Source organism: Vicugna pacos, chromosome 27, assembly GCF_048564905.1.
Source record: "Vicugna pacos chromosome 27, VicPac4, whole genome shotgun sequence".
NCBI lineage: Eukaryota > Metazoa > Chordata > Mammalia > Artiodactyla > Camelidae > Vicugna > Vicugna pacos.
The window spans coordinates 25,984,932-26,010,644 of NC_133013.1; the positions used below are offsets into that span (position 1 = coordinate 25,984,932).

The 25,713-nt window shown below is 58.2% G+C and overlaps 1 protein-coding gene and 1 long non-coding RNA gene across 2 annotated transcripts in view; one reads left to right on the forward strand and one right to left on the reverse strand.

Moving 5' to 3' along the window:
• Positions 1 to 540: 540 nt before the first annotated feature.
• LOXL1 (lysyl oxidase like 1) lies at positions 541 to 23,838 on the reverse strand. Its single transcript, XM_015247544.3, has 7 exons — positions 22,358 to 23,838; positions 8,640 to 8,748; positions 5,604 to 5,741; positions 5,010 to 5,166; positions 4,569 to 4,664; positions 2,871 to 2,986; positions 541 to 878 (listed from the first exon to the last, which is right to left on the reverse strand). Exons 1-7 carry the CDS (start codon positions 23,505 to 23,507, stop codon positions 872 to 874), a joined length of 1,773 nt encoding a protein of 590 aa, XP_015103030.3. The 5' UTR covers positions 23,508 to 23,838; the 3' UTR covers positions 541 to 871.
• LOC140689772 (uncharacterized) overlaps positions 22,336 to 25,713 on the forward strand; it is a 96,170-nt gene continuing 92,792 nt past the window's right edge. Inside the window, exon 1 of the long non-coding RNA XR_012064875.1 lies at positions 22,336 to 22,466. This is a non-coding gene — a long non-coding RNA (uncharacterized lncRNA). The remainder of the gene's footprint in view (positions 22,467 to 25,713) is intronic.

A 25,713-nucleotide genomic window follows, 5' to 3' on the forward strand; every position in this document is an offset into this window, starting at 1 on the left:
GCCTCTGCCAAGTAAACTCTTCTTTCCCTTCCCAGGCAGACACCACCCCCCATTTGACAGCTCCACTGCTGCCCCAAGGGGCTATCACTAGGTATGAGTTCACGTTGAGGGGTGCACCCCCCATCCTGTTAGCAGGAACTGATTTTCTGGTGTGTGCTCTGCACCAGCATGGGCCCCACAATCAGTAGGCACTCAATATGTGAGTAAGGGAGCAAGTGGCTGGCGGAGTGGGTGACTGTGTGAGAGAGCAAGGGGGGTGGGAGAGTGTGGCTGCAGGGGGAATGGGGGTGGAGGATGAGATACCTGGGCCCCTCCCCTAGTGGGATGTGGGCCTCTTCCCTCGCAGCAGGCTTGGCCCCGAGATAAACCCTGCGGGGTTTCCACAGTGGATGTGGTGCCCTCTCGGTCAAGCTGTGGTCCTGCAGGGCTGTGGCTGCCCTTTCCGCATTCTGCTAGGGCGGGATGAAGCCCAAGGATGTCCTCTGAGCCCAAGCTAGCCCTGGCCAGCCTGACCAGCAGGCCACTTGCAGAACCACAGAGTAGAAAAACCTTGTTTTATTCAGCCCAGGCCTGGGCAATCTTGCTGTGGTGTGGCCAAAATATAAAAAATAAAAACCAACGACCGACAAAATAACGTTGTAGGGGAAAGTTAAGTACACAGTTGGGCCTGGCATCCGGAATCCCTGTGGTTTCAGCCCACGTTTGCTCCCTGAGGCGGGCAGGGAAGGATGCTCTCGGGGTCCAGCTGCCCCGGCCTGTGGGTGGTGGGGCTGGGCCCCCCGGCCGGGCTTGTCCTGGTGGGAGGCTGCCTGGGGAGCAGGGCCTGCTTTGGGAGGTGGGGAGGTTGGCCATCTGTACACCCTCCATGAGATCAGGACCTAAGGAAGGAAAGAGAGCAGGCTCAGGGGTAGCGCCCCGGCCCAACTCAGCAGGGCCCCCCAACTGCCTCCCCGGCAGAGCGCTTCCCTCCCACCACCCAGATCCCTCGTGGGGGGGCAGCCCAGGCCTCCACCTCCCTCAGTGCTCCGGGCTCTGGGGACGGGACCCCTCACCCCCAGCTCCAAGAAGAGGGGTTTCGTGGACTCCCCCCATGCCCTGCGTTCCAAATTGTTTTCTAGGCCATTAGCAGAGCTGCTACTGTCTGGAAATACTTTCTTGTTTTTTCTATCTCAATATTTTTGAAAAAAAGGCCTCTTTTTCCCTCTTAAGAAACATGATTGAAACCCACAGGCGTCAGTCCCGTGGCCTTTCTGGGAAGGCTCCGTCCGGCTTCCTGTGTGCTGGCCCAGCCGCCCGCCTGCGGTCAGGGTCGTGGAGACACGCTAATGAGACGCGAGCCTTTCCAAGCACTTATGTAAAGGGCTCGGAAGGAAGGGCCCCGGCGTTCCCTGCGGCCCGCAGGCCCCAGGAGGGGGGCTCGGGGCTGCTGCTCTGTCCGCCTCGCTGAGGGGCCCAGCCCACGATGCCGCCTGGGAAGTGGGGGGCTGTTTGCACCTTTCCCAGCAGCAGGACAGGAGGGGAGGCGGCTCCCGGCCTCCCTGCACCCCTTGCCCTCTTTGCTCTTGTCCGCCCTCCCCTCTCTTTCCCTAGTGCTTCTTCTCCGAAAACCTCTGCCGTTTAGGGGAGCCCTGGATTTTAAGTGAACAGAGATAGGCCCTGAGGAGTGAGGAGGTGCCGGAAACCCAGGCCTGCGAAAGGGCTCAGCTGCCAGGGATGGGGCGGGATTCTGTCGTTTCAAACACCCTGTGACTTGGATGATTCTGTTCTCACTCTGCTGATGAGGAAACCTCATCTCTGAACTGAGCCAGAGGCTACTGTTCCCACGGTGTGGTGGGGGCTGTGAAGTCAGCTTAGTGGTAGCAGCCAAGGGTGAAAGGGCCGTCTCTAAACACACACTGAGCCCTGACCCTGGCCACATGCTGAGCCCCAATCCTGGCCACATGCAGCCCGACCCTGGACACACACTGAGCCCTAATTCTGGTCACACACTGAGCCCTGACTCTGGTCCTAGGCTAAACCTCTCCTTCCTGTCGGCCATTCATAAGCATACATGTTTGGGGAAAGATGCGTTTCTGGGCCTTAGAATCTCTGCCATTTGTCCCCCCAGCTGATGGACTAAAGCTTTAGGAGACTACTCCATTTTTCTTTATTTTTGAAATGGAAAAGAGTTGTCTGACCTGATCAAACATTTAAAATTCACATGGAGTGGAGCAGGGTTTTTTAGTGAGTTTGTAAGCAGGGGGTCCCTCTGTAAAGTGCTTCATGTGGGGAATCAGGAGAGAGGCAGAGGACAGCTCAGGACCCTGCCCAGGAGCCACGTGCCAAAGGCGTGGGCCCAGAGTTTATCCACTCCCCCCACAACCGGGCCCAGGGGCCGATGACGGCTCATTCCAAGCAGAATCACTTCTAGTCTGGGACTGCTTAATTCAGTCCCCCTGATAAGGACACCAGTGGTCACACAGCCGCCATTCATGGAGCACCACTGAAGGGTTCCAGAACACACACAGACATCAGGCCTTTAAGTCCTCCTCATGAACCTGCGTGGGAAGTGCCTAAGAGATAAATAGCTCAGAGAGGTGAGGCGAGCTGCCCAACGTCACAGAGTGAGGGAGTCACAGAACCAGGACTGCAGAGCCCACGCGACTCCACCCAGCAAGCTGGTTTCCACCCGAGGAGGCCTGGGGCGCCGGCCCCACCGGCCCCGCTGCGAGCACGCAGCCTGTGGGGGGCACGCTCAAGGCCCCGCCGCTCGGCATGTGGGCCAGGCTCAGCTGCAGCTGTGTGCAGGGATCCTCGGTGTTCACCCGGCCCTGCCTGCTCCTCAGGTAGGGGAGGGGCCGGGGCGGGGAGGAGGGTGGGTGAGCACTTACTGGACGATTTTGCAGTTTGTCGTAGAAACGTAGCGACCCGTGTAGTGGATGTTACATCTCACCACATTGTTGGTGAAGTCCGACTCCAAAACAATGTACTTCGGGTTCACGTGCACCTGAAGGGGAAGAGGAACAGAGGGAGAAGGGGTCTGGTGGGGGGACTGTGCCTCCACAGGGAAGCTGGAGAGGCCGACAGGCCGACGCAGAGGAGACAGGGAGATGGAGAAAGACCAGGAGAGCGCAAGAGACACAGAGACAGAGATACACGGATGGAGAGGTGGGGGACATGCAGAGAGAGGGAGGAATGAAGAGACAGCTCTAGTCAAAGAAAACCTCATCGGAGCATCCTTATGGGAAGATGGGAAGCTCCCTCGGCCCCAGACCCCAGGCCAGGGGGACCCTGCATGGGGCATTCATGGTCAGAGAGGTTGAACCACTGCCCCAGGGAATGCAGCAGTGAGTGGGGGCTGAGCAAGGATCCTATGCCTGGCCTCCCTGACTCCGAGGCTCACACCCTTTCACCGTGCATGCCTGCTTAGGTGACCAGTTGAAGGCCTGTCTGATGCCAGGTGGCACCTCCTGCCCTGAAGCGTAAGGCACCCAACACTCACTGAAATGATGGCCCAAGCCTAACGTGTAAGAGGAGCTGTTGGGACACAAGGAAATCTTTTAAATGTTGGACTGATTGGAATAGGGGAGCTCCACTGGGGCAGACGACACCCAGCCTTATTTGCAGTACACTAAGAACAGGCGCAGTGGTGTTGCATCTAAGTTACATTCCTTAGGGGCAGGAACTGCGCATTACTCATGTGTCTTGAATCCTCAGTGCCTAGAGTTCAGAGGGGCCTTTGTAGGAGTTTGGTGAGTGGATGAACGAGAGAAGGAGAAGAATACTGTTGATAGCCCTGGCCCCGCGTGAGGCTGGGCAGAGGCCCCACCGAGCCCGCTGAGGGGATGGGGCTGCAACCAACTGCTTCCAGGTTGCTGTGCTCTGAACGCAGCCCCCCAGCAGCCCGTCTTCATGCTCCCAGTTAAAGCTCCCAGGCCCAAGCTCTCTGCTCTTCCCTTACTCTGGCGTGGAGCAGTGCGCCCCACCCTCACTTTGCACCTGCAAGGATGAGGCTGAGATTTGGCTTCCCTGGGGAAGGTCACTATGATCTGCCCCCGCCCAGCCTGCCTGGATGTACCACACTGGGCTGTGCATCCTTCACAGGCTTTTCTACTTGTTGCCCCCAAGGAGAGGGGCATTGGAGTGAGTGTACGTGGAGGAGGGGTTCAGGCCAGAAGGGACTACTGGTAACAGGAGCCCTTGACTTTTCAGGGGTCCTGTGAGGAGCTGGGGGTCTCTCTCAGGGAAGGGCAGTGTTCTCTGCAGGATGGTACAGAGCTTGCCCTGCCCACAGACAGGGGGATGGACCACATGGCTCTCCAAGTCCTCTGTCACTTAGGGAGGACAGAGTCACCACCTCCTCTAGCATCACCACATCTGGGCTGAAGATTCCTTGGTGTCTTTGTGGAAGAGGCTGTGTCTGTCTGAGGCGAAGACCCTCAGATGGGAGGTGTGGCCCCCCAGGAATGCCAGCAGCTGCTCAGCGGCTGGGGCGGAGGGAACATGCCCGGAGGGTGAAGCCCATCTCAGAGGCGGGGATGCTGAGCGTGAGCATCGGGTTGGAGGAGCGCCCGGACCAATGGCCCTACCTTGAGGATGTAGTTCCCGGGCTGCACATCAGTTATGTCAATCCACTGACAGTCGATGTCTGCGTTGTATGTGTCGTAGCAGCCCGGGCTCAGGCCCTAGGGAATGGGACAGGAGCAGAGGCTGGGTGCTGTGCGCCCCTCAGGGCCGCCCCGCACCCCCTGCTGCAGCACGGGGCCCTCCTTCCTCTGTGCTTCGTCCTGACCCTGGCCCAGGGTGGCTGCTCAGACACCCCTGGGAATGATGTAGGACGGGGCCTGGGGGCGGAGGGGGGTCCCCGAGGGGCCCCGTGATGGCCCGAGGATTGGCGCCACCCACACTACGGCGGAGCTGAGTGGCCGGGAGCCTTGGCACTGGACCATCTTCGGCTCGGCCCGGCCTCCGCACCCTTGGCCAGGGCTTCCCCGCAGCCTCCCGAGCCCCCGCCTGCCTCCCAGCCTGACCTGCGTGTGAGAGGTGCAGGCGTAGCGCTTGAGGTTGCCGAAGTCGCACGTGCTGTCCTCCAGGCAGAAGCTGGCCTTGTGGCCCTCAGCCACCTTCTTGCCTGTGGCCGCGTCCAGCAGGTCGTAGTGGCTGAACTCGTCCATGCTGTGGTAGTGTCTGGGGGTGGGAAGGGGGAGAGCAGGGTCGCCTGGCCCTCCCACCCCGTCCCCCTCCTGAGGCGGGTCTGGGTGACCCTGCTGTGACACCACTCCTGACCAGTCTGGGCTCCTTAGTCCCTGTGTCCCACAGGTGGCATCTCTGCTGTCCCCACTGAGCCAGTCACCCTAGGAGGGCTCCTCCTCAGGACCCCTCCCTCCCTCTTGGGCTCCCGCCCATACCACCTCCCCGTATTCTAGACATTTCCATCCTGTCAGAACCCGTCTTTCTCTGTCTCGTCTTTCAGTCCAGCTTTTGCTGAGACTCCTCTGAAAAGCTCTTCCCCGGTGATGGCTCCTGGGCAGAAAGTACCTCACGGGCCGCCCCACCAGGACCGCCCCTCCCGGGGTGCCCAAGGGGAGGGGAGCACAGGTCCCGGGCCCGGGGCGCCCACTCACTGGTGGCAGCTGTGCCACTCCCAGGTGTGCCGCGGCCGGTTCGGGAGGAAGTCTGCGGTGCCCTGGTTCTTCACGCGCTGGGGGAAGCGCAGCAGCACCCGCACATCGTAGTCTGTGGCTTCCGGGGCGTAGGCTGTGCTGTGGGGACGGGGGAGACCGGAGCGGGGTTGGGTGCCAGGCACACACACATCCAGCACGGAGAGCCTCACGGCTGCCCCTGACGGCGGCCAAGGCTCGGGCCTCTCCTCCCCTCCTTTCTGCCCCCACCGTGTGGCTGGCGGTCGCCGGGGGAGTCTTTCTAAAGCAGCATCTGGCCTGACGATGACCCTATGAGGGTCCCTGATGCCTGCAGCGCCTCTCAGCTGGGGACAGCTCCTGAAGGTGGGGGCACAGGTCGCAGGCAGTGCTTTTAGAGCTCACAGGCAGTCAAGTCTTTGGAGGGCTTTTTAAAAATGGCCATATCCAGGAGATTCTGACAAGTCTTCCTCTGGACAGAGCCCTAATTGTTGTCCAAAGTATGCCGTCTCGGGCGTGGGCTTAAGATACGGGTTCTGGCTCTTCAGTGTCAAAAGCCTCTTCACTTCCCTTGTCCTGTCTGCCCATCTGCCCCACACCCTGGGTTCCAGTTTCAAACACTGTTTCCCAAACAGACTTAACTTTCAGTAAACTATTCTTCTGACTGTGCTGTTCACTTGACCGAGAACTCACCCAGACTCCTAGACCCACCTCAGGTCCCCTCCTCCAGAAAGTCTGCCCTGATTGCCCCAGTTAGAGAAATCTTGACTGCCTGTGAGCTCTAACAGCACTGCCTGCGACCCCCTGCCCCGAGCTGGGTTCGTGTGATGAGGCCACCTCTCCCTGATTGTGTGGCTTCAGGGCTAGTGACCTGCCCTTCTTTGTTTGGGGAGTACAGGTTTGGAGCAGGTTGCCTGCTCACAACTCACTTGTGGATCCCAGCTGCCCACTGAGATGAGCCTTGTGAGGGGAGAAGGGAAAAGAGAGAGACACGCGGGGCGGCAGGGCGGGACGCGTGCGCACACCCCTTGGAGGAGCCTGGCTGGCTGGAGGCTCCTCCCTCTCCAGCTGACTGCTGACAGCTGTCTTGGCCAGCCTCAGGGGCACTTCCCTGGCACTCATTAAGGTCTGGGTCCTAAGGCCAGAGGCAGGAGGTAGCCCGTCATGGGGATTAGCTCTCTCTGAGAGGATGTCTGGACACCAGGCGGTGCAGGCTTCTGTCTGCCAGGATGTAAGGCCCTTGGCCTTGTCTGAGGGAGGCTTGGAATCTGTCTGTGTCTGTGTTGGAACACAACATCCTCCTTCCCTCTGTTCAGTTAAATCCTGCCCTTCTGTTCGGCTCAGCACACCGTGGGAAACCATCAGGGTCTGGGTTCTAGGCCCAGCTTGGCCACAGACTCCTGGGGAGACCTGGAGCCAGTCCCTTCCCTCATCTGGGTTCCGCCTGCTGTCTGTGAACTGGCACAGCCTGCAGCCCGCACTTCCGACGAGCTCCGAGGGCTCCAGGGCTTAGTTCTGCTGCGTTTTCTAGGTCTGATCCCACGCCCGGCCTCCGCTGATGCCTCGGTCCCGGCCAGCCGCTCCCTGCGCTGACCTCACACAGCTCCCGCCTGCCAACTGCCCCTTCTAGCTCTCCTCCCACTCCCTGTCTCTCGGTTCGGTCACTCAGCCATGGGTGGGCCACTCTCTCCAGCTAGACCAGGAGACCCACCCCCAGGGTGGGGCCCCAGCTGCCTCCTCCCCAGCCTGTCCAGGAGCTCAGGTGTGGGCACACAGGATGCTCCGTGAAGATGCGGTGACAGTTTGGTTTTGACTCAAACTCCTCACAACTCAGCCTCAGTGGACTGCGAGAGAGGCTGAGTCCCACCCCACTGGAGGGATCCTAGCAGGAGCAGCACCATGACGCCCACTTCCCAAGGATAAGACCTGAGTGGGCAGGCAGAGTGAGCGGAACTCATGTGTGGTCCCTGGGCTGGTGCCCGGCCGCTGTCTGTGGCCTGTCTGTAATGAGACGGGAACCTGCACCAGCATGTTAATCAGCTGCGTCGCTCGTCACACTGTCTGGTTCAGCTGACACTTCTTTTTTTTGAAGGAAGACTTTCTTGATGAAGGAAGCAGTGAGCTGAGTTACATTCTGGTGCAAGCTCCTTATCTTGCTACAGATAGGTAACAGTTTGTGGTCAGCTATTCTGAGTGGCAGTGAACTGGAGATTCCGTAAGTGAGAAAATGTTTTGGTTCCAAAGGGCTTCCCGGATACTAAAAAAGTGAAAGTAAATAGAGTTCAAATGTTAAAAAAAGAAAAAAGCAAATAATTAAGAAAAATAGGTGCTTTCAACACAGAGGGATGTCAACAAAAGAAGGCGGCCAACGTAATCTCTAACTAGTTCTTTTAGCACAGGAAGATGTCCCCAAAACATACATCTTTGAACAGAATATTCACTAAATTTAGAAGCCAGCTCTGTAAGAGGCAGAATCACCCAGGAATAACAGAGAGGTGGCTGTGCTCACCTCCCAGGTTTGAGTAAACTGGTGTCCTTCCCTTCTCTCTAGTGCCAACACATAACTGAGGCCTCACTGTCACCCATGCCCACCGCCGCTGCTGGACAGCCACACCTGTCCTCTGCGGAGATGGCTCCTTAATCCTGCCCTCTAACCTGAAGGCTTGCCCCCCGCATATGACTTTCCTGGGCTCCCCAGGAGGAATCTTCTGATGAGGCAGCTCAGATCAGAAGATTTTAGTTCCTCTCACTGACAGGGGAACACGTACCTTTGGGGCTGGTGTGAAGATGAAATGCCATTAAGTTCCTCATATGATGACATAGACAGAAATGCTGGATCACACACATTCCCTTCCCCACATGACCCCCTTGGGGCAGGCAAGGGCCACAGATGAAGAGGCCAGGGTCCTGAGAGGCTCAGGCACTTGGCCAGGGCCATGCAGCCCGCAGGCAGCCGGCCGGCTTGAGTACGGGTTCTGGATGGCTCTGGGGGGCTGTCTGCGCTTCGTCCTCAGTCCTTACCTGGCCAGACACTTCTCCTCTGCAGCACAGCGCAAGGAGTACAGGTGGGCTCTCTGGACGTAAGTGGATGCTTGCACATAGTTGGGATCTGGGACCAAGTCAGGGAGACCTGCAGTGGGCAGAGGGCGAGAAGGAGGCGTGCTTGGCATTGGAAAGGGTCAGGCCAGTCATGGTTAAGGCCCAGAGGCCTTCCCAACCCCAAATGCCCCTTGCCATTCTCCTTCCTCCTGGAACCCACGCTGTTGCCTCCTCCTGGAAGCCTCCCAGCCTGAGCTAGGTGTGTGATTTGAACCATTCTCCCTCACCTCATGTGTGGCGTCAGGGCATCAGGAGCAAGGGGCTCACCTCTGGAGCTCCATGCTGTGGGAGCCGCTGAGCCTCCTGAAAGAGCTGGGGCAGGAGCAAGATCTGAGCCCAGGGGTAATTTGGAGAGCAGAGAAGATACAAGGGTATTGTTGGCAGGGGGAGTAGCCTGAACAAGGGCCTGGAGGCAAGACTGAGTGAACCAAGTAATTCCTGGCTGAAACACTCTCCGTGTCCTTATTTCCTGGGCCTGTGGGCACCACCCCCAGACGCCCTCTGCTCCTCTCACCCCCGTAGCTGGTGTTCTGTGAACTGCCAAGAGCGAGCCCTGGGCTTCTGGTGTGAACTGGGCCCCAGAAGGCTCCGAGGCAGAGCCAGGTAAAGTGTGGCTGGCAGAAGTAGGGGTGGCCAGGACAGGAAGGGCTCACAGGCGGGGGAATACCTCCCCAGAGCAGGCTGCTGAGCCGGCAGGATTCTGGCCTGCACGCCCAGCCCTGCCTTCTCAGGGCTCCTTTCTTCCTGTCATTGGCCCCGAGACCTGACCCCACCTTCCCCTATCTGCAGCCTCTGGCCTCCAATCTGAGTAAGGTCTGGCTTCCTCCCCTGCAGGGCCTAGGGCCCAGTGCCCGAGGGAAGTCTGGGGTCTGCCCCCCCCCCCCCGGGACTGCTTGTACCCCAGGACTTGCTAGAGCCCGGGATCTGCTCATTCGCCTCCCCCCTCTCCATACATAACTTAGCCCTAGTGAGAGTTGTTAGGAATAAATAGAAACCAGACTCAGGTGTGCAGACCCCATCTGCATGAGAAATGGAGGAGAGACTTTGATGCTGGGAGTGTGGGAGTGGGGGTGTGTGGGGGGACTCCAGAGCCCTGGGCTCCATCCCAGCTCAGCCACTGACTTAAAGGGGAATGGGCCTGGGCCTCTATGTCCCCTCCTCTCTCAGGCTGCAGGGATTTTGGCAGATAAGTGATAAAATGAAGCTGTAAGTTTCTCTTAGCTTTGCAAGCCCTCTGCTCTTGGGGGGCAGGCAGTGGTGAGGGGGCTTGAGTCACACGGACAGGATTCCAGCCCCCTCTTCCCACTGCCAAAACCCTCTTGTCAGCTCACAGGCCCAGAAGATGAGGCAGAGGATGGGGCTCTGGCTTCTCAGCCTTCCACAGAGGTGTCTGCCTGCACGCCACCCCTCACAAACACATCCCTGGGGCTCCCAGACCCTACCCCTGCTCGCCCCGGGCCTGGGCCTCACGCAGGAGCCGCCAGCGTGACCTCACCTACTCGGAATGAAGAGGAAGCTCGAGCACAAGGGTGGGTGGGGATGAGGTGGCTCCTGGCTGATGGGGGCTGCTTGGCCAGCCCAGGCCCCATTACTCAAGGCCCCAGGAATGCCTGCAGTCACTTCCCAAGGGATCCTCAGGCCCTGATAGCAAGGGGCCACCTTGGTATCAAGCTGGTTCTCACTCTCTGGTCCCCAGAAGCTTGAGGGGGAGGGGGTGAAGAAGACAGGAATGGTCCCCTTTCCCATCATCTAAGAGCCTTTCCCTCAGCAACATATGGCGGTGGGTCAGCTGGGCCTGAAGCCTCAGCAGACCCAGCATTTGGCACCAGACGGGCTGCAACCCCCACCCCAGGCCCGGTTTCAATAAACACTGCACAGATGGCTCCACAAAGCTTTTCTGGCCCGACCCTTCCTCTTTAGGCCATTTCATGAGTTGACTTATGCAGTCCAAGGAAGCTGGAAGAGCCAGTTAAGAGGCCAAGGGTATTCAAGGCCAACAAGGGCTGGTGCCACTCTTGGCCTTTGATTGGGCCCCAACTATGACCACATACTGAGTCCTGATCCTGGTCACACACTGAGCCCTGATCCTGGTCCTGTACTGAGCCAAGGATGACCATCCTTTTCTTACTGTTGAGGAATCTCAGGTTCAGGCAGGTGCCTCCTGCTCCAGGAAGTCTTCCCTGATTGGCAGTGACATTCCAAGCTACACACACTTCTGTCTCACTACTAGATCTGTATTGATCTATAATTATATTTCATCATATCTACCTGTGTCTATTCCCCTCCAGACTATGCTCTCCCAGAAGGCAGGCCTTGGGTCCCAGTCACCCCGTCAGCAGGGTAGCTCCCCATGCTCCCAGGCTGACTGACTTCCCAGTCCTGTCAGCCTGTCAGGCAAGCTTCTTTAATGATTAGGGGCTTAATATTTTACTGTCCAATCATCCACGAGAGTTCATGTCACCCTGTCCCTTGCAAGACCCTGGAGCACACAGAGGTGCTGAAGGGAACAGAAGCTCAGAGAGGGCAATGAATTTGCCCACAGTCACATAGCAAGTCAGGATGGCCCCAAGAGGAGCTCCCAGGTCCCAGCCTCCTTCCAGGATACCACTTGCTATTCTTCTTCTTCTTTTTTTTTTTTTTTGCTGTTCTTCTTTTTATAAAAATGAGGTTTTGAAGTATAATCTATATATAGTCAAATGCACAGATTTTAGGCATATGGTTTGGTAAGTTTTAACAAATGTATACACGGTGTAACTACCACTACAATCAAACTATGGATTTTTTTCCGCCCTCCCTGAAAGTTCCCTCCTGCTCCTTCTCAGTAAATCCCCCTCCCACCTCCACCACCCCAGGTAACCGTTTATCTGCTTTTTAATCCCGGAACTTAAGTGGAATCACTCCAACCATTTTATGGTTCTTTTGTTCTACATCTCTGACCATCACAGGGGTCCTGTGATGTCCCTAACAGGCTCCCCTCGGCTGGAGCTCCACCTCTGTCACACCCTCACTTTTCTGGGGGAAGCGGCTGGAAAAGACAGCAGCCTGGAGATTTCGGGCTGGCCCCCCCCCACCCCTTTCAGGATCCCCTGCTGAGGTCCCTGGGAACAGCAGGCCCCCTCCCTCAGCTGGTATGTTTTTCCAGGAAGGAAAAATGCCTCCTTCTCCGCCTGCCTTCCCAGGAGGCATTCCATCAGCAGCCAGGCCCGCAGGCTTGGGCTGTCGGCCCCTCCACAGAGGCCTGGGCAAGCTGGCGGCTTCTGTGATGTTGGAAGGGGGATGAGGGCAGGCTTGAGTGGGGGCTTGTGGATGGAGGGGTAGGGGTGCTAGTCTGCTCTCCCCGGCTTGCGGGGTACAACGAGGCCTCTAGGCAGAGTGGCCAATGTTGGGTGAAGTCCAGTTACAACCAGACCCTGTGCTCACCTTCCCTTCCCAACATCCCAAGAAGTGTGCATTTTAAAGGAAGGCCCTGGAGACAGGGTAAGGGTTTCTGAGAAGGCAGGGAGAACCATCAGTCAAGGGACATAATTTTGTGGTGGGGGCTGGGATCTCTTATCTGGAGCACACAGAGTCATCAGCCCCTGGGCCTAGCACCAGAGACGTTAGAACGCAGGTTCCAATGGGAACTTTTTCCAGAGATGCCTGTTTTTATGAATGGAGAGAACTGAACATATCATCATTCTTTCAGAGCAAACTAACCATTATCACTGGTCTCTGTCAGGCTCCACTCATAATTAAATTTTTTTAACCATCACCCTCACCCTGACCCTCAGACATACCTTTGACATCTGTGTGTCTGTATAACATCTGCAGTGATTTGGAAGTGAGTATATATTCTTAAAGTATATAAATGACTTTGTCCTATAGAACTCATTTCATTTCTTGATTTTTCACTCTGTAAACTTTTAAGATCTGTCTAGTTCATTGTTGTCATTGTGAGATAGGGTTACACAGCGTGCCCCTTCCGTGGCTGATCCAGCCAGACTCCAGAGGCTGCACCCCTGGGGCCGTGGCCGACCACCCAAAGGCTAGGTGGATGGTCTTGCTCAGGTTACCTAAGGAAGCCTGGTCACTATCAGCCTCCTGCCTTCTGTGCCCAGGAGGTAGGCAGGAGCCTGACTTCTCGCCCTGCTCTGTCACAGACCTCTGTGGCTCTAGGCAGGCCTGGCCCCTCTCAAGGCCTCATGGCCTACATTTATGCAGATGGGTTATCCTCTACCTCACTCATGCCCTGGAGCCTGGGGCTGAGCCCCTGGGAGCGCTTCCCCAGAAGGTTCAGGCTGCACGGAACCTGGACCAGGATTGGGGTGAGGGGGCACTGAGTCAGGGCAGCAAATGCCCCTGGGGAGACGAAGCCAGGCTGCTTGGCTGGGGAGGGGTCAGGTGAGACTGAATCAGGTCCCGAGGCCATCTGCAGGCGGCCTCTGGTCTTGAGGAAGCCCTTCAGCCTTGGTGGCCTTCACCTCAGGGAGGTGAAGACACAGCACTCTGCTTTCCTGCTCTGCCCCCGGGCCTTCCTCTGCTGGGGATTCAGGGCCCCTTCACACTGCCTCTCGGGGGGCCGACATGCTTGGACCAGCCGGCCCCGTCCTCCTGCCCTACTCCCCGGGCTGGGCCTGGAGCTGCCGGCTGACCCACGTGCCAGGCCGTGGGAAGCTAAGCACTGTCCTCCCCTTCCCTGGCAGGGCTCAGCTGGGGCCTTCTTGTGGGAAAGACTCCAGCAGGCGACTTCACCATCCTGCCCAGCGCCCCGTTGTCCAGGTCCCTTTCGCCTTCTTCGGCTCGGTTTCCCCACGTGGATGGTGGGGAGATTAGACTAACTGTCCCTTGAGTGCAGGTTTGATGGCTCCATAAACATTTGGAGATTAAAATATTTTCAGGAGCTATTCAGTCCATTCCCCGGCTCGGGCAGGGGCCCAAGACCTCTCACAACCTCTGCAGACGATACTTCAGCAGCCAGGAAATTCTCCCACCATCTGACCTAAATCCTTCCTGCTTTAGGAGAAATCTGTTCCCTCCTGCTCCGCGGTTCCTGGAGGCTGCCCAGCTCCCAGGGTCTGAGGTTGCCTTCCCGTCGCTTGCCTACACTTCACCTGCTTTCTTTTTGGCTTCCCCTTTTTTGTGGGTTCCATACACCTTGTCTCCTGCAAAATCTTTCCTCCCCAGGCCTCCTGCTCACAGGAAGCAGAAGAAGGAAAGCGGCATGCAAAAGAGCCCTAATCTCTTGAGCCTGGGGCCGCAGGACAAACGAAGTCCAGCGGGAACGGTCAGCGGGTTGTGAAATACGTGCAGAGCGGGCTGCTTTGGCTCACGCCACCAGACGCCAGCAGAGCCCCTAGGTGGGGAAGCAGAAAGCGCAGAGAGCACGGCCTTGAATAAAGATGAGCCGGGAGGGCCTCCAGGGCAGGAGCTGGCAGCTCCGTGCCCTGTAAAATTATCATCTAATAACCAGGACATTAAATTGTCAGCGCAGGCCTGGCGGTGCCACACCTGCGTGATGGGCAGGCAGGCAAGTGGCTGCAGGATCCACTGTGGCCCCCCCATGAAGGGCAATCCTAGCCCAGGCAAAGGAGCTAGGATGGCCGTAAAGCCTGGCCCACAACCTTCAACGGCCCCCCACTGCTGCGGTTTCAAGCCGAGACTTCTCAGGGTGGCAGCTAAGGCCTTCTGTGGTCAGGCCTCAACCTGGCCTTCCAGATCTCTTCGCCTTAAGGGTCAGTAGGCAGACCCCTAGTACACCTAAACTTCTCTGCCCCTGACCTCTGACCCACAGTGCCCTTGTCCTGGAGCTCCCTGCTAAACACACACACACACATGTGCACATATGCACTCACTGAGGAATACAGTCTTTAGGACCCAAAGCCTACCTTGTTAGCCCCCCTCTGCCCCTACTGGTGCCCCTCCCTCATCCCTCTTCTGGCACACACCTGCTGCCCCCACCAGCTGGGACAGGCAGGCCGGGGCAGCAATGGCCTTGCTCCTCTGGGTGGCAGGACCTGACTCAGAGGAGGGGATCCGCGTTTGTTCCATTGAGCAAACTGCCCAGGAAGCAGCTGGGGCGGGGCTGGGAGGAGGCCACTGCTCATCTTTGGGGGAGTAAGCTACCCTTCCCTCTAGCCAAGCCTTCTGCCGCCTCCTTGCACACCTCACTCACTCACACTCTCCCCGGAACACAGCTGCCACCCTCCCACTCGACCCAGCCTGCAGGCCCGGCTTAGTGCCCCTGACGTCAGGGGCCTCTGCAGATCCTGCGGTGTCCTGGGTTTCCTCCCTGCCCCTCAGACCCTTCAGTCACCTGAGCTTTTGATCTTTCTTATAAAACCTGCTCAGCCCACAGCCTTTCCATCCCAGCTTATAGCAACTGCATCCTTTCGGCTGCACAGGCATAACCTTTTCTGTTCTGCCTGACCTCTCTTTCTTTTACACCCCACATCCAATCCATCTGGAAATCCCATCAGCTTTAGCTCCAAAACACATCCTGAATATGACTGCCCACCACCTCCGCTGTTACCTGCTGCCCAGCCACCATCATCTTGGCCTGGATCTCTGTACCAGCCCCCTTTTGACCCGACTGCCTACCTCCCCAGCATAGCAGTCAGGGACCCTGTTTAAATGTCACTGCTCAGCTTAAACCCTGCCGAAGCTCCCCAATGCATGGAGGGTAAAGGCTAAAGTCCTCACAGTGGCCTACAAGCCCTCCATGGCCTGGGCCCTGTTGCCTATTAAGCCCCTACTCCCCCGCCACACTGCTGTAACTACACTGGAGCACACTTGAGAACCACAGGGCCGCAGGGCCTTTGCCCTGGTTGTCCGCCTGTCTGGGATGCTCTTCTTGCTGACAGCTGCATGGCTCACCCATCTGCCTTCTTCAAGTCTTTGCTCAAACGTCCCCTGCATGAGGCCCACCCTGGTGGCCTTTGCAACCTCCCTCAACATTCCAGGTCTCCCTTACTTATCTCCATTCTCCCCACAGTACTTACCACCTTCTACTTTATTATGTTACCCCATTAAAATACAAGATCCACCAGGGCAAGGATTTTGTCTCTCTCTCTCTCTTTCACTAGTGAATACCCAAGCTAGACCAGCACCAGCACACAGTAAGGCGCTCAATGAGCGTTTGTTGAATGGCTGAATTTCCTCAGGAGAGGGTTATCTGCTCTCCTCAGCCAGACGAGAGCCCCTGGGGGCAGGGGAAGGTGGGACTGTCCTCTGCCTGCCACCCAGCTGCTGGCCCAGCAGGATTCAGGGCACAGTGTGTTCTGAGAGCCGGAGAGCCGGGCGAGATGGAAGCGGGCCTGACCCATGACATCCCGCCTGCCTGCTTTCTCGCTGTTGGCGGGGACCTCGGCGAGGACAGGGATGGGTCCAGGGCACCCCTGAATTTTCTGTACCCAGCTCAGAGCCTGGCCCCTGAGTGCCCTCAGCAAGCACGCGCACAGACACCGGCACCCCACGAAGGGCCTGCTGGCACTGCCTGTGCAAGCACAGCCTTCATTATCAGGCAGAGGCTGGGACTGACTCCAAAAGCCCTTTCTTTTGAAAAAGGATTAGCTTTGGGGTTGGAAAACCTGTGGTTCCCATTGGCCCACGAAGGGGAAGGAGGGTGGGTTGTCTCCTGAGATTTTGGTGGCAAAGGCCCCCTAGGCCTTGACTTTCCCATCTGAGTACCTTCCTGCTCTGGTATTCTGACACCCTCTCTCCATTTTCAGGTGATCCCGAAATGCCCGGTTTCTGGGTGCTCATCAGTAAGAGGGAGAGGGACCCAGGTGCAGCCCCCCCTGTAATCCCGAATCCAGACAAAAATGCCCCCTGGGTCCAGCTGCCTGTGGTGAGGCCGTGAGGTCAGGGCAGGGGAGCGACGAGACCCAGAGACCCAGCCTCTCCTTCCGGCCTCCCTTCTGAGCAGATCGCTGCCCCGCAGGAATGCTGGGCACAGAATTGGAAGCAGGTGTGGGCTGCCTGGGCGGACCACCCGCTCCTCCCCCCGCCGCTCCTTTCCTGCCGTTCCAGCCACTGCCCTGGGGAGTTTTCCATGTGTTCTTGGCTTGGACAGGAGTAGGGTGGACTTGGGCTGGGACTACTGGGGAGAGGTGCCCCTTTGAAGGTTAGCGGGCTTTGAGATGGGGGCTCCTGGGGTGAGGAGAGAGGGAGGGGAGGGGACAAAAAGTCAGAACCCCCCAGGCCAAGTGCAGCAGGAGCCACGTGCCTGCAAAGCCCTAAGGAGCCTCCACCCTGCTCTGCCACAACCCTGAAAGTCTCTGTGGGACCTGCAAACGCAAGGCAAAGACTCAACTTTTGGTGTCCTAGGGGTTTAGACCTGAGAGAAACAATGAACATGGAGACATGCCCTTCCCTGAGGGCCGGGAGTAGAGGGAAGGCTGGGGTGGTTCAGTGGGGGACAGAGTCAGCCTGGATCCAAGCCTGGCCACTGATGAACTCTGAGACCTTGGACGAGTTACTCGCCTCAGTGGCCTCCTCTGTAAAATGGGGATAATACCATTTACCTCACAAGCTTGTTGGGGGATTAAATGAGGAAATGAAAGTGAAATGTTTGGTATAGTGTCTGGGACATATTAAGGGTTCAATAAATACTAGTTGCTATTATGATTATTTGAGGTGGGAGCTAGCTCTTATTGCAGGAATGGTTCAGTCTGAGAGCAGGGGAGAGAGGACGTGGCCTTGCAACGGGATGACATGAGAGGAGACAGGAAGTCGGCCGGTGATGAGGCCGCCCCGGACACGACTTGTTTGTTCTGCCACTAGTGACCTTCGATTGCCAAACAGGGAAGTAGGAAGAGGACCCAGGTCCCTCTGTCTCCATAGCCGTCTGACCCTTTCCCACAGCTTCCTTGGCCTAAAGACCCCATTTTTTCCTGAAGGAGCAACTTGAGACAACTTCAGGGAAGGAAAGAGAGGTGCTGAGCTGTGATTCTGCCTACACCAGTCACCAGTTACGTGACCTTGGGCCAGTTGCTCCACCTCCGAGGGCCTCAGTTTCCTCATCTGCAAAATGGGGTAACAGTTATGATGAAGGACTTTAATTGTAAAGCTCCAAGAACAGTGAAAGGCACTGAGTGAACACTGTTTACCGTGTAAAGGTGTTTGTTAAACAAATGTTCTGGATTCTGGAGTGGGAATGACAAGGCTTCACGCTAGCACCACACTGGGCAAGTGCTCGTTGCTTCCAGAGCCAGGTGCCCTCACTGTTCCATCTCACTGTCGCAACTAGTGCCCAGACCATGGTACAAGTCAACTATGTGCTGCATGACCAAATGGATGCGCAAGGCAAAGCCTAATGCATGAAAATTTGGGGGGAAAATAATGTATGATGGTTAAGCACTCAGGATGGGGAGTCACGCAGACTCAAACCCTGGTTTCACTACTAAGAGACTGTGTGACAATCAGCCAGTGAGCCTGTCACTTTATCTACAAAATAGGACAAATAACAGCCCCTGGCTGGTGGGGTGGCTGTGGGAATTAAGGGAGATGACATATAAAGTGTCCAACCTATGCTCGCAGAATTATCCCCCCGCCCCAGGGCCAGTTGGGGGAACCGAGGCCCAGGCTCAAATCCTGCCCCGCCTGGCTCGCAGGTAGAGGGAAGGTCTTACTGGGTCAAACCAGGGCCAATGCAGAGATGACAGATTCAGTCTGAATTCTGGCTCAGCCGCACCAGCTGTGACACCTCCCTGGGTCTCAGTCTTCTCATCTGTACCAGAGGGTGACAAGCCCCACTACTCTAGGAGGCCGTGTCAGCGAAGTTGCACATTCAAGCCACTAAACTCAGCATGTGCTGGTCAGTAAGTGGCTGAGGTTGTTATTGTCCCCGCCTGGGGGTTCTAACTCTGGATGCTTGTCAGGGGGAGGTCTGCTCCGTCCTTCCTGGCATTTACTACAAGCTTTGTGGGAGTGGGTGGGTGTCCTGAGGCAAGGAGGCCGCCGAGGGGAGGGGGGCAGGCAGTGGGGGTGGCAGTGGGAGCAGGGCTACCCTCAGGGGCTCCCTCAGGACTCCTGGGTGCAGGGGGCTGGATGGAGAGTGGAGCATCCTACAACCCCTGTGTGGGACACAGAGAGATGGAACAGGAGCAGCAGGCCCTCATGGGGCTGTGGAGGCCTGAGAGAGGAAGCAGGGGAGGAGAGGAAGGAGGTGCCTCGGGTTCTGGAGCGGTAGGCTAAGGTGTTGAGATTGGTTCTGAAGCCCCTGGGAGCCACAGAAACTTCTTGAGCAGAAAAGTAACATGCTCAGCAGCGCAAGAGTGTATCTGCCCCATGTGTAGGGTGTGGACTGTAAAGGGAGAAGCTGGGGGCCAGTGACCAGGGAGGAGGCAGCCACAGCTCCCTCCTGGCCTCCCACTGGCTGTGTGAGGGCAGGGATGGAGGACTTATGCCAGGCAAGGCTGGCACAGCCACCACAGATGCCCTGGGAGGACAGCTGGGGTGGCCTGCTCCATGTGACCTTCACAGGGTTGCCAGAGCCAGTGAAGGGGGTTGGGGTGTAAGGGGGATGCCCTGTGAGAACTGTGGTCTTCTGGGGTTGGGAGTCATCTTAGGTGAATGGATACCATCAGCTCAGAGAAGCTGAAGCTGTGGGGGGCAGAAGTAGGGGTTAGGAGGCCAAGAAAAGAGGGCCTGGCCATGGCAAAGGGAGAGGCACAGCACAGGGGATGCCACCGGCCACCCTCCAGACCTCTGCACAGATTTGCTGTGACAGCCAGGCCAGGTGTATGACCCTCTCTGGGCCTCTGTTTCCCCGCCTTCCCTCCGGTTACATTTCAGAGACAATGAACAGCACTGCAGGAGTTCTTGGGCAGCCCCCACCCAGGAAGGGAGGAAAGAGGGTGCAGTAGAAGCCCAAGGAAGAAACCAGCCTCCCGACAGGCATTTGGAAACCGCCCAAACATGGAGGGACGTAGGCGGTGCGCACATGTGTTTGGTGTTGTGAGGACACATCCACGCCCACACACGCGCGGGCTGCCAGCGCCCAGCCTCAGACCCCTGGGTGTGCGGCCAGGAGGAATGAAGTCAGTCTCGGAGAATCCGCCCTGGACTCCCGCACCAGGCCTGGGGGTCTGATCTCAAGCACAGGGTTTGGCCTTCCTTGAACTGAGATTTTCCATGGTCCCAGCCTAGCAGGGTGGGAAGAGGAACAAATGATGGAGAAGGTACTGCTCCCTCTCTGGCCTCTCTGTGAGCTCCGAACAAGCCTGCACTCCGCCCCCCCAACACCATCCCCCCCATGACTAGGGAAGGGGCACCTGGAGGACGCAGTGCTTGGGTGCCTCCTCTTCTGGGAAGTCCTCTCTGAGCCCTAACCCTCTGACTGGGGAGGCTCTCCCCTGGGCTCCCCCAACCCATCTGCCACATGCCTGCTCCATCACAGCACTAAGGTGCCCCCTTTTCTATGCCTCCCCAGGGCAGGGCCTGGATTCAGCTTGGCATTTGGTATACTACCTTCAGGGGAGAAATGTCTTTAATCTCAAGTGAACCCTGGGGCTCAGAGGTAATGGCTAGAGGCCTTGCTAAGCACCAAGCAGCCCCATTCCAGATATGGCTTTGCCCTGGCCAGTCCCCCTCTGAACCTTTAGAACTTTTAGGCCAAAGAGGAGCCTTAGAAAACCCGCTGGCTTCAACGCTGAGTCCCAGGCCTAGCTCTGCCAGCAGGGCTATTTGAGGCCTCGGTTTTCTCCTCTGCCCAGAGTTAGACCGCTTCTGGCTGAGCCCCACTCTGCAGTCTTGCATTCTAAGAAAAGCTGCCACAAAAGTTCAGCCTGTAGATAAAATGTGCTCTCCTCCACGGAGCTCTAGGACTAGTTGGCGCACAGCTGTAACGTGCCCTGCTGCAGGGATGCAAGTCCTGGTGAGGTCCAGATGTGGGTGGGGCCACGGTGGCAGGAGGACACATCCGTCGTCACATCACAGAAGGGCCCTCCATCTAGCTCCTGTCCTGAGCTCCTGCATGTTCTCAACTGGGGTGCTACGCCTTGGATGTGAGGGAGTGAGTGCTACCAGTGGGGACACTCCTCTCCAGTAGCCCCTAGAGAGACAGGAGTCCCCGCCTCTCCACCCCAGAAGCAGCCTCTCACCCAAGGACAGTATGGCTGGAGACAAGGCAGTGCCCCCGTGCGGACACAGTCAGAGAAGCAAAGGCTGGGAGTGCAGTACCTGTGCCCCTGGGCCCCCGCAGTGCTCAGCCCTTACTGCTGGGCCCAGCACAGCAACCTTGGTGTGGAGCAGAGAATCAGGGCATTAACTGCAGCCTGAAAGAGGCAAGGCTGGCGTGGAATGCATACACACTGGGGGCTGAAAGGAAAACCTTGACCAAAGCTGACTTTGGACTTGCAGAGACAGGAGCAGGAAGAGGGGTTCTAGGACAGAGGTTAGGTCAGTGGCCGCTCAGCCCCGGCCGGACCACTAGTGGGCCCTTGCAAGGCAGCCCGTCTGCTAACGGCATGTGCGGAGGTGCCCGTCACAGGAAGGAAGGCTGCCCTTCTGCTGCGTCCTCGCGTGCAGGTGGCTGGGCTTTCCCAGGATTAGGTCGTATCTTCACCCCCACCCCGTCCACAGCTGCCTCCTGGGACTCTCCCCCAGGGCCAGGACTAGGGTGAACTGAGTGAAGAGAGTGAAGCACTGGCTTGGGGTGCAAAATTTAAGAGGGTGCCTAAAAACTCAGTAACTAAGAGAAGTAATATTTGAGGCAATATTTTTAAAAAATCAAAATTAATGCAAAAAAAATCTGACGAACAAAACATCAAAATTTCAAATGAGGGCTGACCAGTATTGACAGTTTTTCAGTTTGCCTCAGGCTCGCCTACACCTTGGCGTGGCAACATCACTGATTCTGTTTAGAAAGGGATGTGTACTTTTTTTTTTTTTTAATGGAGGTCCTGGGGATTGAATCCAGGATCTCTGGCATGCTAAGCACTGCCACTGAGCTATACCCACCTCCCCCACCCCCAATTCTATTTAAAATTTGGATATTTTGCTCATCTTTTCTTGCATTTTTAAATCTAAAAATGCATTACAATATTACATACCTCAGTTACTAAGGTTTTTTGGTGCCCAGGCCAGTGCCTCACTCGCCCTTCCAGTCCGGGCCTTGCAGTGTCCCCCTGAAGGAACTCTTGGTCTTCTAGTCTGGACTCCTGTCTGGGGCCAGAGCCTCTCTTTAACCTCCTGCTCATTCAGGCCAAGCTCACATATGCCCAGTGACCAGGAACCTGCCACACCCCCAGAGCCATCCCCTAAGGCATTTCTGACTCTGGTGCTCCTGATTCACCCTGCGTGGCTGGCAGAGGGGCACCTCCAAGAGTGGAGGACATGCCCTGATAGCAATGAAGGAGAGGTCGGGAGAGGGGCTCCTTTACTTTGTCCTTGGGTGACCCAAGCCGGGTCTGGAAGGTGCCTCCTTGCAAAGCCTTCCAGTCCCTCCACTCCCTAACCACCAAGCCTAGGTCAGAGCCCGGGCCTGCCTGGCCAAATCCTGGCACTGCTGTTGGGGCCTGGAGAGGGGAAGGCTGGGAGGTGGCAGCCCAGGGGCTGGGGCTGTCGATGGGGGCGGGGCGGGGCGGGGGGTCGTTCGTTGGCAGCTGTGAGCCGCCTTCCGTACAGCACGGAGGAGGGGCTGGGCTCGGGGACCTACTCACCTCGACCGTTCTGGTTGGGCCGGTACACGCTGCCCACACTGAGGCGGCCCTGCTGCGCGCCGCTGCGCTCCGAGCCCGGCGGGGGCGCGTCGGAGCTGCGCACCGGCAGGTAGGGGGGCTCCAGCACGCGGAAGGGGGGCTGCGGCTCCACGGCGCGCGGCGGGCTGTAGGCCTCGGGCGGCACGTTGCCGTAGGGCGGGTACCAGCCGAGGCGCGCGTCGCCGCCGGGCTGCGCGGCGTCGGGGCCCGGGTCGGGGTAGGCCTGCTCGAGGCCCGCGGTGCCCTCGTGGTACAGGCTGTGCGAGTAGCGGCGGTCCAGGCCGTCGGCGGGCTGCGGCGGCTGCGGCGCGTACGGCCTCTCCGGGGCCGGGTAGAAGCCCTGCGGCGGGTACTCGGGCTGCTCCTCGCCGCCGCCGCCGCCGTACTCCTCGTAGCGCGCCCGGGGCTGGTAGGGGTAGACGACCCCCGCCGAGGCCACGGCCGCGGCCGCGGCCCCGGCGCCCAGGCCGCCGCCCGGCGTGCGGTAGTACACGTAGCCCTGGTCGTAGGTCCGCGACGCGGGGTCGTAGGTCTCGTACTGGCTGACGAAGGGCGCCTGCGGGTAGGGGAACTGCTGCGGGAAGGAGGGCGGCTGGCGGTAGGTGGTGGCGAAGGCCGAGGCCGAGACCGAGGCCGAGGAGGCGGGGCCCCCGTGCCGTTGCTGGGAGACAGAGGTGCGGACCCGGGCCATGCCGGTGCTGTCCCCGACGGCCACCTCGCGCCAGTTGTCGGGCACCTGGCCGAAGCCGAAGGGGTGCCGCGCTTGGCCGCGCACTGTGTCCGAGCCGACGCGGCCGGGCAGGGGCAGGGACAGGGACGGGGCCTGCCGACGCCGGAGGCCCCCCTGGCTGCGCCGCTGCGGGGCCTGCGGGGCGCCCGCCAGGAGTACCCGGGAGTTGCCCTCAGAGCGCTGCGGCCCCGCCGGCACGTACTCTGAGCCCGAGTTGAGCAGGCTGTACACCTGCCCGTTGTTCTCCCACTGGATCAGCTGCCGCCAGCGCCCCTGGTCTGAGCCCTGCCCCGGCTGCGCCTGCTGCCCGTGCACCAGAACACAGAGGCAGGCGCCCCACACCAGGGCTCCCAGCTGCCAGCGGGCTCGGGCCAGAGACATGGTGGGTCCTCTGCAGAGGCCTGGTGGACCAGGAGGCTCTCAAGAGCGGCCCCCCTGTGCGTGCTTCTCTTCCCACGGCCTCGAGGACAGGACGGCTCCTTGCCTGCCCCAGCTCTAGCTTTGTCCATCCTGGCCTTGTCCCGAGCGGGACCGCTCCTCCGATGACAGCATTTCGAGGCCAAGGGGTCAGGGCAGGGCAGGGGCGGTGCCCAGGGCTGCAAGAGGCTCTCCGCAGGGCACCGGACAGGCAGGACCGCCTGGGGGCCTTACATGGCCAGCCCGGCACTGGCTGGCCGCTGGTCTGGCGCTTTCCCACTCTGAATGAATAAGCAACAGGCTGTGAGCATTGGGAGGTTTCGAGCAGCCTGGTCCGCCTGCTGGGGCCTCTTCCGCGGGGCCCTACGGCCCGCCGGCTTTTAGCTATGTGGTCTGTCCCCCAGCTGCTGGGCTCCCTCAGTCCCTGCAGCTCCCAGCCAAGCCGCAGACCTGCCTCTGAGGAAGGGAATGAAGTAGGGAGAAGGAGGGGGCCTCTGGGGACTCAGGCCTGTTGAGTGGGGCCTTGGCAGGCATAACAGGGCCGAAGTGTCCGCATCACTCTGGGCATTTGTCTCTACTTTGGACCCAGCATCCCTGGTCTCACCTTACTGGCTTCCTGTTTGGGCTTGAATAAGCCCCTGACTCCACTTCAACCTTTTCCCAGGACCCCTGGGCTCCTGTTCTCCAAAGCCACTGCTGAGACACTCTCCTTGTATCTCTCAGCTGAACCACCCTCTAACTCTGGACCTCAGGTGCACCTTAGTTCATTGGGCCTGAGTGCAAAGAAGACGGAGCTTCAGCTTTTTTCCCTCTTGGCACATGCCCGGGCCTTACTCCCCAGTCTGTAGAATGGGAGTATGCCCTGTACTGAATAGAACTTGTGAAATCATGGGAGAGAGATAAAGTTCCCACCCGTCATCTGCCCTGCATCTCTGGGTCAACATAGCCTAGTAATGACCCGAGTGTGCACATGGATAAAATGAAACCCAGGGGCTGTCTTTGATGTAGGAAAGGGAGGCACCGTGTGCTATAAGCATAGAGCAGCAGAAGGGAGGATTCAGGAGAATGAGCCTAGTCCATTTGCTGTGATTAAGTTGCTAGGTGATCTTGGGGAAGTCCTTTTCCCATTCTGATCCATTCACCACATTTGATCAATGGAGGATTAGACCAGATGGTCCCCAAGAGTGCTTTGGGACGTTATTTTCTCAGCAGTAATAGGAGGGGCCTCAGAAATTTGAACACTTTGGCATCCAAGAAATCACCCTCTGAATGCCTCCCTTGGGCTGCTTTCTCCCTTGGCCATGGGAACTGGAGGACAGAAATTCCCCTCTTGTGCTTGTACACCAAGGAGGAAGAACCTGCCCCTAATGTGGTCTCTCCAGATTCCCCTTCTACTTTGGAAACACCTGAAGCCCAGGTTGGGAGGAGAGAGCCAGAGTGGGAATTCTTCAGAGACCCTGGACCCCGCCCCCCATCCTTGCCAGCCAGCATTTGTTGCCCATCACACTCTGCTTCAGGGTGAGGCTTAGTTCAGGTGACTCAGGGCATCTGTCTACCCCCATAATCCAGCCAGCAGCCTTTCAACACTGGTCCCTCAGCTCCCTGGGGTGGGGCCTGATCTCAGACCCCTGGCAAGAAGCAACTGGTTTGGCTCAGGACAGGGAGCCAGGTGCTGAACGAGGCTTACTGAGGGCTGGCACCAGGAGGGTTAAACCTTCCGTCCCTCTGGCTTGCCCCCTGCAGTGCAGGCCTCAGCTGCTTGGAATCCCTGGGGTCCTGTAGGGCCCTCCCGCCAACCAGATGGGCAGCAGCGCCAGGAGAGGAGGAGGAGAAGTGGAAACAGGCCTCCTCGGGGCACCCCCAGGCGGGGAGGGGGAGGGAAGAGGAGGAACAGAGGGAGAACACAGCATGGCTGTGAGGTAGGGGAGCCGCACTGGCAGAATGGAGGAAGCAGGACCACTCCTCTCCAGCCAGGCAGGGGGCAGGGGCTACCTCAGGGCTTTGGAGCTGCAGGGAGATCAGGGCACAGGCCATCATGCTCAACTGGCCTCTGCCTGGGAGCCAGCTCTTGGTGTGAAACCCTACCCAGTGCTGGCTCCTGCTCCTCTTTCTTTTTTCTTAATAAGGTCGAATCAGTGTGAGTCAGAGGAGCCAAGTTTCCTGTTAGGCT